General features: G+C 34.5%; 3 protein-coding genes across 5 annotated transcripts in view; 2 read left to right on the forward strand and 1 right to left on the reverse strand.

The window, feature by feature from the left end:
- Positions 1–11014, reverse strand: part of LOC111063472 (homeotic protein ultrabithorax) — a 481856-nt gene that overhangs the window by 154253 nt on the left and 316589 nt on the right. The window lies entirely within an intron of this gene.
- LOC120352622 lies at positions 87–7253 on the forward strand. Of its 2 annotated transcripts, none has more exons than XM_039433894.1 (2): positions 87–291; positions 6798–7253. In XM_039433894.1, the coding sequence occupies exons 1-2, from the start codon at positions 123–125 to the stop codon at positions 6932–6934; spliced, it is 306 nt and encodes a 101-aa protein (XP_039289828.1). In that variant the 5' UTR covers positions 87–122; the 3' UTR covers positions 6935–7253. The 2 variants fall into 2 exon arrangements, with proteins under 2 accessions (XP_039289828.1, XP_039289829.1); XM_039433895.1 differs by lacking the exon at positions 6798–7253 and adding an exon at positions 3938–4292 and having other exon boundaries at positions 99–291.
- Positions 10232–11014, forward strand: part of LOC111043204 — a 34241-nt gene continuing 33458 nt past the window's right edge. Inside the window, exon 1 of the mRNA XM_039433897.1 lies at positions 10232–10475. Coding sequence (XP_039289831.1) covers positions 10358–10475 — 118 coding nt within the window. The 5' untranslated portion in view covers positions 10232–10357. The remainder of the gene's footprint in view (positions 10476–11014) is intronic.

Below are 11014 nucleotides of genomic sequence, written 5' to 3' on the forward strand. Positions count from 1 at the left end.
TCGTTGATTTCCTCTCAGGTGCCACTGTTATCATTGAAATAAAAAACTTGTGGAAAGCTATTCGTATCACTTTCCATGACCTTCAACTAAAATGGACAGTAGAAAATAGAAACTTGCGGTTAATGTTTGCTATAAAATGCAGCACATCTAAGCAAGTGATTACAGTGTCCAAAATGAAGCTGGGACTGTTCATCTTTCCAATTCTTGTCTTCTTCATCTCCGTCTTCGCAGTCGGAGCTTCTCCGGCCGCAGATGATGAAGCGCAAATGTTGGCCGAGATGATGGAACAATGTAAGTTACTATTTTTCAATTTGTTCAGTTTTAGTTCATTCAACGATTTCAAATTCCTTGCATCCTATCGCATTCATTGATATGAGCCATCTTCTTTTCTGACCTGATTCCAGTTTTGTATAAGAATGTTGTTATTAGTTCCTACTTGTTTTCCATTTTCTCTAGTTATCCACATTGTTACTTTACTCCTTTCAGCTACTTCATATCACATTACTTACTGCCTTCACACAGCTACATAACTCCTTTCATGTGATACAAAATAATCAGTTCATCTGAAACTCTGCATGATATGATTCAAATTTGATTCTTATTCTAGAATGAAATAAAAACACACTAATTGTCAGATTCTACTGTTTTATTTGGTACAGAACCATATGTATGTTTTTATTTTATTATGGAACGGTTCTACAACATTGACAGTGACTCAGACTTACTTTAGAATTCTATGCTCAGTCTCTCTCTTCCCAATTTCTTACAATATATATCTTTTGTTAAGAGAAATATATTAGATGAATCACTATCATATTCATATATTATTGAATTTTGCTAGACAATGGAAGGTTGGTGAGGAGGCTCAAAAGGAGGAAACCGTTTGAGCTAGTGTCCAGTGAAAGACCAGAGCAGTGATTGAGTGAATCTAGCTTCTATAGTGCAGTCAATAAGTGTACATATTAATCAAACAATAGCAGTAAGAGTTCCTAATGAGGAATTCACTGTTCAATTTTTCAAGTAGTAATTTACGATAGGAAAAATTAGCTCATTAATCTTTAGACTAGATGGCTATAGTATTGACCAATAGAAAAAAAAAATATAATATATTATTGAATTTGTTAGTGAACTCGATTGTAAATTTTTACTCCTTTCAGTCACTTTATATCAAGTTACTTCTAGTAACTTATAAGAAGTAGTTACTTATAAGATAGTAGTTTAGATAGATAGATAGATTACTTATAAGATAGAAGTTACTTGACTACTCAAGTTACTTATAAGAAGCTACACTTCTCCATTCGTGTGATTTGAAAATAATTGGTTTATTCAAAACACTTAATGATATAATTTGAATTTGATTCATACGCTCTGCTCTCTATTCCCAATAAATTATATATTTTCTTTTGTGAAGGTCAAGTAGATTAGAGGAATCAGTAGCATATTCATATGCTATTTTACTTAAAAATTGAAATTTTATCCAACGGTTAGAGGATTCCTGAATCCATGTGAATTTTCTCAAGTTGTGAGCCTAATTAAAAATCACACAGTTGAACAATTTTTGTCTGGAATTTATGAAATATGGAAAATTTTATCAGTTTTCGGGCAGTGCCTCCCAACTAGACGGATAAGGCATTTTCATATTCTTTCATAGTGGAACAATATTGGAAACGTTTTCTCTGATTATGGCAGTATGTTTTCAAGGAATAACAACCAAAAATCATCATAATATTATTTACATTAGAAGCAATATTACATCGGAAGCTATTTGAAGTGATCAAGTAGTTGATAGAGGAACTAAGAACTATATTATTTGAAGAGAATATCAATCGTTGATTTTCGAGCAAAAATAATTCGAAATTTGAAACACTTGAATTCATAGAAGCAAAAATATTAGAAAGTATGAAGATTTCGACGAAAACTCAAACAACCAACATGAACCGGGACCGTGGCCCTTCCACTAGTAATTCATCATCATTCTCCTCTTTTTTCTTCTTCTTCTTCCTCTTCTTATCCTTCTTTCTCCTAAGATCCCACCCTTTGTTCTAATCCTCTCTTTTCTTACTTCTCCCTTCAATCACTTGTCTTCTTTCCTCTTCTTTCTGCCTTATCCCATACCCTCCTTCCAGTAAACCTTTCCTCACATCTTCCTCTCTCACTAACCCTAACAATTTCAATCCAATTCAATTTCATTTATTGCCAATTCGGAATATCGAAGAAATATAACAAATTCTTCATAATACGACATATCATTACAAATATATATATATATATATATAAACAGGAGACACGATATAAATAGATTGAAAACACTTAGAAACTTACATTAGAAATAAGGGAAATTTTCGGAGACTGTGTCTCCTTTCTCAACCGAGAAGACTGCCAGTCGTGTAGGTTCAAATTCAACTAATAACTTTACAGTAGCAACTTTAGAACAGTAGAATCATCAAAAACTAACATATATTTTTATATTGTGCAGAGGGAAAACACTGTGAAATAAATAGTTTCTTGAAAGTCACTGCAAAGTTGAACATGTTCTCTACAGATAAATAAGCAACTTTTTAAAAAAAAAACCATTTGCAAACAATATTTTGTTGTCAACACTTTGGTTGAAATGTAGTTTTTGAGAAACTGTTTTTTTCCAATAACGTGTTCTGTTTCCAAGAACGTGTTTCCTGAAAACTGTTCCCAGAAACGTGTTTTGTTTCCAAGAACGTGTCCTGTTTCCAGGAATGTATTTTGTTTTCAATAACGTGTCCTGCTTCCAAGAACGTGTCCTGTTTCCAAGAATGTGTTTTGTTTCCAAGAACATGTCGTGTTTCCAGAAACGTGTTTTGTTCCCAAGAATGTGTCCTGTTTCCAGGAACGTGTTTTGTTTCCAAGAATGTGTCCTGTTTCCAGAAACGTGTTTTGTTCCCAAGAATGTGTCCTGTTTCCAGAAACGTGTTTTGTTTCCAAGAACGTGTCCTGTTTCCAAGAACGTGTCCTGTTTCCAAGAACGTGTCCTGTTTCCAGAAACGTGTTTTGTTCCCAAGAACGTGTCCTGTTTCCAAAAACGTGTTTTGTTTCCAAGAACGTGTCCTGTTTCCAAGAACGTGTCCTGTTTACAAGAATGTGTTTTGTTTCCAAGAACATGTCGTGTTTCCAGAAACGTGTTTTGTTCCCAAGAATGTGTCCTGTTTCCAGGAACGTGTTTTGTTTCCAAGAATGTGTCCTGTTTCCAGAAACGTGTTTTGTTCCCAAGAATGTGTCCTGTTTCCAGAAACGTGTTTTGTTTCCAAAAACGTGTCCTGTTTCCAAGAAAGTGTCCTGTTTCCAAGAACATGTCCTGTTTCCAGAAACGTGTTTTGTTCCCAAGAACGTGTCCTGTTTCCAAAACGTGTTTTGTTTCCAAGAACGTGTCCTGTTTCCAAGAACGTGTCCTGTTTACAAGAATGTGTTTTGTTTCCAAGAACATGTCGTGTTTCCAGAAACGTGTTTTGTTCCAAGAATGTGTCCTGTTTCCAGGAACGTGTTTTGTTTCCAAGAATGTGTCCTGTTTCCAAAACGTGTTTTGTTCCCAGAATGTGTCCTGTTTCCAGAAACGTGTTTTGTTTCCAAGAACGTGTCCTGTTTCCAAGAAAGTGTCCTGTTTCCAAGAACATGTCCTGTTTCCAGAAACGTGTTTTGTTCCCAAGAACGTGTCCTGTTTCCAAAAACGTGTTTTGTTTCCAAGAACGTGTCCTGTTTCCAAGAACGTGACCTGTTTCCAAGAACGTGTCCTGTTTCCAGGAACGTGTTTTGTTTCCAAGAACGTGTCATGTTGCCAGGAATGTGTCCTGTTTCCAGGAAAGTGTTTTGTTTCCAAGAACGTGTATTTTTTCCAAAACGTGTTTCATTCCCACAAATGTGTTTTGTTTCCAAAAACTTGTTTTTTTCCGAAAAACGTGTTTTGTTGCAGTGGCTCAGGATGAGGCTCCTGCAAGACACGAGCGATCCAGTGACTTCTGGGGCAGACGTGGAGGAAAACCGAAGAAACCGTGGTGGTGGCAGGGATTACCTGGAATACCATGGGGATAACCTGGAAAAGTACCTTGGTACACATCACACCTTTCAACTGAGGAAAGATAGGACAGAAAATCGAAGATTCAAAATGCTTATCACCATAATTATTTTCACACAATCATTATAATTTCGAATTATCTCAACTGTTTTTGTTCTCTGGATAATTTCAGTTCAGTTGTTTATGATGTATTGTTCATTCCAAATTGTCAACAATAATAGTTTTGATTAAAGAAGCATATCATTGAAGGAAATAGTAGTTTTATTTTGTTCAATTCAACTCTAAATCCCTCAACCCTAGAAAGCTAATGTTCCAAGAAAGGGTTACCATACCATATCATATTCCACGATATTTTCTCTCTACACCATTATAACCTCTTTTGATCAGGGCAAACAAATTTGAGGAATCAGTATCATGCTTATATGTTATAGTAATTGATTGAAATTTCTCCATCGGTTCATGCATTCCTGAATCCATGTGCTCACTTTCTGAGCCCAAAGAAAGATTGAGATGTATGGAATATTGTTAGGAAACTCATGGGATATTGGTTCGAAACTCATGGAATATTGGTAGGAAACTCATGAATATTGGTAGAAACCTCATGGAATATTGGTAGGAAACTCATGGAATATTGGTAGGAAACTCATGGAATATTGGTAGAAACCTCATGGAATATTGGTAGGAAACTCATAGAATATTGGTAGGACTCATGGAATATTGGTAGGAAACTCATGGATATTGGTAGGAACTCATGGAATATTGGTAGAAACCTCATGGAATATTGGTAGGAAACTCATGGAATATTGGTAGGAAACTCATGGAATATTGGTAGAAACCTCATGGAATATTGGTAGGAAACTCATAGAATATTGGTAGGACTCATGGAATATTGGTAGGAAACTCATGGAATATTGGTTGAAAGCTCATAGAATATTGGTAGGAAACTCATGGAATATCGAAAATTCTATAAGTTCTCGTGCAGAGCCTCCTAGCTGGACTGATGCGGCAAGCAAAGCGTGTCAGTTGACCAGTAATTTTTTTAATATATCAATATGTTTTTGAAGAATGACAACCAAAAAATCATAACAATATTCACATTAGAATAGGAAATAATTCATAATGCTAATTGAAGTGATCAAGTGATATGTGGAGGAACTATATTATTCTAAGAGAATATCAATCATTGAATTTTCGAGCAAAAATAAGTTGTGAATTCAAAACAGTTGAATTTATTGAAGCAAATATTGGAAAGTATGAAACTTTTCACGAAAATTGAAACAATCTGCATGTGAACCAAGATCTACCTTTCTTCAATATTTTCTTCTTTTTTTCTTTATTTCTTCTTATCCTACTTTCTCCTTAGATTCCACTTTCCTTACTTTTTAACCTTTTCAAGATTGTTCTTACTCTCTTTTCTATCTATCCCTTTCAATCACTTGTATTCTTGCCTCTTCTTTCAGCCTGCTACACCACTCTTAGCTCATACCCTCCTTCTTCTAAACCTTTCCTCACATCAGTATATCTTCTCTCTCTCTTTCTCTCACTAATTCTAATAACAACCACTTCTTTCTTCCTTCCTCACTTCTTTCACTTCACAATCATTGAAAGGTTGTGTAGAACAAAGAATCTGGAATCCCAACTCAACTCTTTTGAATGCGAAAGACCAATCAATAAATCAATCAATTAACGAATCTTTCACTCACCATTTACTCTATCAGCACACTCTATCTATTCTCTCATCTACTCTCTCACTCCACTTCTTTTCTAAGATATATTTCTGTGACGATGCACAACCGCATTTATCAAACTTTTCATCATTGTCCAGTCGCTTTATACATTGGTGCGAGCAATATAAATATCGCAGTACTAATTTTTCAATATATTGTTGAGATAAATAAGAGAAGTCCTAGTAAAAGGAAATTTTCTATAAAATAATTGATTCTGGACTTGTCCTATGTATTCAAACATTATATAGAAGGTTGAATGAAAAAGACTAAGAAATTGTCAAAATTGATTTCATTCAATATGAATAATTACCACAATATCAACTTCTCAACTACACAAAAACTTATATAGAAGGATCAGAACCACAATATAATTTATATTGCAAGCACATATCGTTTTTCCTGTCTATATTGACTGCACTGATAGTCAATATAGACTGTACCATGGCTTACTTTAGATAATCCTACTTTATCTATCTATAGTAGGCTATGACTGTACTTTATCTATTAATGAGCAAGTGTAAATATGAGAGCAGGAAGATGATTGGTTCAAATAGACATCTCTGTAATGATAAGAGCATCCGGAGTCATTGATATAAGTATAGAAGATATGAATATAGATTGATATAAATATATAATACAGATATAAATATAGGTATAAATATAGAAGAACGCTATCAAGCTTAAATCTGCAAGTCGACCTGACATTTTTATGTTTGTACCCTTGATACCCGAGTTGTCAACTGAGATTTCAACAATTTTTGGCAATTTGTTGTCAATTGGAAAGCACTGCTCCATTAACTGGAAAAATTGACGATTTTAAAAAAAAAGTTTTTGCAAACGACACTCCATTGACAACTCTGATGTAAACGTGGATTTCAAGAAACTGTTTTTCCAAAAACATGGACAGTATTGTTTCCAAAACGTGTTTTGTTTGATTATCGTGTTTTGTTTCCAGAAAAATTCTTTTGTTTTCAAAAACATGATTTGTTTCCAAAAACGTGTTTTTTCTCCAAGAATGTGTTTTATTTCAGTGTCTCAGGATAAGGCTCCTGCAAGATACGAGCGATCTAGAGGGTGGGGCAGACGTGGAGGAAGAGGAGGAGGAAGATTATGGCGAAAAAATATACAAAAATGGAAGAGATTCAGGCCGTGGTGGCTACGTGGATGAGAAAATGGAGATGACCTGAAAAAGTTCCTTGGAACACACCATTCCTTTCTACTAAGGGAAGTTGGGAAAAAATTCAAGACTTGATACGCCGTAATTATTCTCACAAAATTAATAATTTCAAATTATTCCAACTGTTTTTGTTCTGGATAGTTTCAGGTCGTTTGTTTAGAATGAATTATTCTCACAAAATTGATTATTTCAAATTCTCCCAACTGTTTTTGTTCTAGATAGTTTCAGGTCGTTTGTTTAGAATGAATTATTCGTACAAAATTGTTATCAATAATAGTTATATTAAAGAAGCATATTGAAGAAAATAAATGTTTTTCATTTGTTCGATTCAACCCCACATCCTCAACCCTAGAAAAGTAACGTTCAATAAAAGGGTAACTATGAGTAAATTTCACTCGTTTTCTAGTTTTCTCCAAGAACCTATAGTCCAGTCAAATGGTCGTTTTTCAGGAAACAGCCCCGGAAGAATTTTTCTCAATGGTTCTATATGTATTTTGGACGCTGAATTCGAATCTGAAATTTGCTGACACGCCAGAGGGCGGCTTCACCCCCAAAACCCCCTAAAATTTCGGACTTTTTTCAATTTTCCCATTTTATCTCGTAAACCTCGAGTTTCTCGAGAAAACTTATTCCAGACAAAATTAAAGAGAATAGAATTTCCAATGAATTAAGTGGTCGCGTGGGATTCTACGATTTTTGGTTATAGAGCTATGAATTTTCAAAAAGGGGTATTTTTTAAGGGGGTTTCAAAATTATGCCAACCTACCACTTCTACCCTATACAACTTGGATATTTTTCTAGTATGGATAAAAAACCACACATCAAGTGAAAGAACAATTCATTATGAACAGGATTCCTTTGGAATTTTTGAATTTAGTAGTGGGGGGAGGGGGAATACAGCCAAAAATAGAAAATCATGTTCTACAGCCAAAATACAAATTTTTCATTATAGCCTAATACCTTTTCAATGCCTTCCTAACAAAGAAATACATATTTCGGCTGAAATAATCTCACGAGGGGTATTTTCTATGAGAATCACCCGTTAGAAACATTCAATTTCAGTATTTCGTAGTGGGGGGGGGGGTATGTCATAAGGATACGTCAAGGATCAAAACTTTAAACACTTATAACTTTTAACAGAATCACTTTTTGTGTAGTTGAGAAGTTGATATTGTGGTAATTATTCATATTGAATGAAAAAGACTAAGAAATTGTCAAAAAACCACTGATTTATTGATAATTAGAAAGACCGGTTTCGGTTATTACACCATTGTCAATCTCTGATAAACTAAAACTAAATACAAGAGCAGCAGAATTTATACTGGTAGGCGAGTACTGCTATTGGTCGAGGGCATGAACGCCTGCCATTGGCCTAGCTAGACAGTCTCCTCCCCCTCAACGGTGTGACAAAATGGCGGCTTAAGCAACAGAATCGCCATGATAATAAAATTTACTTTGAGTACAAAATAAGAACCAAGAAAACAAGTGTGAAAGATAATAAAACAAATATGTAAATGGAAAAACTATTGACTAATGTATGCTTACAATTTTATGATAAAACTAAATTCGTAGTGTTGTACTGGTTGAAATGAATCTGGTCATTTAAACTATACTGGGAATTTTCCTTAATTACTCTTGTTATTTCTAAAGCCTCTAGAATATTCAAAGATCTGCCTTTGTTATTAACATGCAGAAACTCAACATTCTCCTTAACTGTGAACTTGTGATTATTTGTTATCAAATGTTCTGCAAAGTTAGATTCCCCATTTTGTTTATTCCAATCTCTGATGTGTTCTTTAATTCTACTTTTGAAACTTCTACCAGTCTGACCCACGTAACAAGCATTACAATCATCACATTCAAGTTTGTACACCCCACTTTTATCCCAAATATCAATTTTGTCTTTACTCCAGCTAAATAGACTATTTAAAATCGGTTTGGTCTTGAAAGCAACATGAAATCCATTCCTCTTCAATTCCCTACCTATTTTATCAGATACAAGGCCTAAATATGGGATTGTTATCCAAGTCTTCTCCTCACAGTTTGAGCCTACAAAGCTAGAATTGATTGAAATTTTTCTATTAATTTTACTCAATAATCTGTCCACCATACTTTCTTCATACCCATTTGTGACAGCTATCTGTTTAATTTTAGTGATCTCAATATCAAAATCATGATGGCTCATAGGTATTGTTAGTGCTCTATAGACCATACTATTGAAAGCAGCAAGTTTGTGAGAAATAGGATGACAAGAATGAAGAGGAATGATAACATCAGTATGGGTTGGTTTTCTGGAAATAGAAAACTTGTGAAAACCAGTGCTATGATCTATTCTTAAATCTAGAAAATTCAATACACAATCCTGTTCTACCTCTACAGTGAATTTTATACTCTGATGTAATCCATTCAGATAGGAAAGAAAATTGTCTAGTTGTCTGTTACTTCCTTTCCATAAGCAAATAATATCATCAACATATCGAAACCAGTAAACAATTTTATCTTTGAAATGACTATTTTCAATGATTCTACTTTCTAACTTATCCATAAATAATTCAGCTAGGAGTGGTGAGAGGGGTGACCCCATTGCCAACCCCTCTCTTTGTTCAAAAAATCTATTGTTAAATTTGAAATAATTATGCTGAGTGCATAACTTCATCAATCCTATCAGTTCTTCTCGGAGTGTATGATCATTTATAGAGGCTTCCATTATTTCCTCAGCTCTTTCAAGACTTTCTCCCACCGGAATGTTAGTGAATAAATTAGTAACATCAAATGACACAAGTTTATAGGATGATAGAACATTGACAATTTCTTAGTCTTTTTCATTCAATATTTTAACAGAATGATCAGATCTCCTGGGTACGACTCATGGGAGCGGAAAGAGGAGAATGAATTTGAGTTGCTTTTCCAACATACAAATTAGGATAAGTTGTTAATAATGACATGATGATGATGATGTTAGCAATGCTACCGGCGAGTAACAAGTGACAAGAAGAGTTGATCCTGTTCTCATTTTGTTGCTCTTACCGTGTTGCCCGTTCTCTATAATATTAATAGATTACTATTTCCTGAGAGCTTACTATAATCGCACTTCTGTGATTGCAAAGAAAAATATATTCTTATCACTCATCTCTTCCATTATGCGAGGCCGTCTGTGGTTCCACTTCTAAACCTTAGTAGATTCGAACATCCTTCACTTCACTACCCTAACCGCGTATTCCTCTGTGGATAGCTATTTTCTATCGTTGATTTCCTCTCAGGTGCCACTGTTATCATTGAAATAAAAACTTGTAGAAAGCTATTCGTATCACTTTCCATGACCTTCAACTAAAATGGACAGTAGAAAATAGAAACTTGCGGTTAATGTTTGCTATAAAATGAAGCACATCTAAACAAGTGATCACAGTGTTCAGAATGAAGCTGGGACTGTTCATCTTTCCAATTCTTGTCTCCTTCATCACCGTCTTCACAGTAGGAGCTTCTCCGGCCGCAGATGATGAAGCACAAATGTTGGAGGAGATGATGGATGAATGTAAGTTATTTGAATTCAATTTTCCTGTTTTTCTTCTAATTTGAATAATATAAATTGTTCACATTCAATGACTCTATTGATATAAGTACATTATGCTATGTATCTGTTGTCGGCTAGACAGTAATCTACAAAGTGTGACAACTACGTCATCAATATTCAATTTACAACATTGCAGTATAGTACTGCTAGACAGTAATCTACAAAGTGTTACAACTACGTCATCAATAAGCAATATACAATTTACAACAGTAGTATAGCATAACATTATAGCTCATGCGAAAAAGGAAGCTTTTAGAAAGTTTCAAATAAATAACAATAAGCAAATCATGTTATCTTTCAAAAAGTGACTAAATCTTCGATGTTTCAAAAAGTGAGCAAGTATTCCAAACATGGCGTAGTCTCAAAATTTACGATTCTACACTTATCTGATGTTCCGAAAAGTTGGAAGGTCTCCCAAAAAACGGCAAAACCTCAGACTTGACCGAATTTTCACTTATCCCGAGTTTTAAAAAGTGAGCAAATCATTCATCTTTGAAAAA

Source organism: Nilaparvata lugens, chromosome 8 (genome assembly GCF_014356525.2).
Source record: "Nilaparvata lugens isolate BPH chromosome 8, ASM1435652v1, whole genome shotgun sequence".
Taxonomy (NCBI): Eukaryota; Metazoa; Arthropoda; class Insecta; order Hemiptera; family Delphacidae; genus Nilaparvata; species Nilaparvata lugens.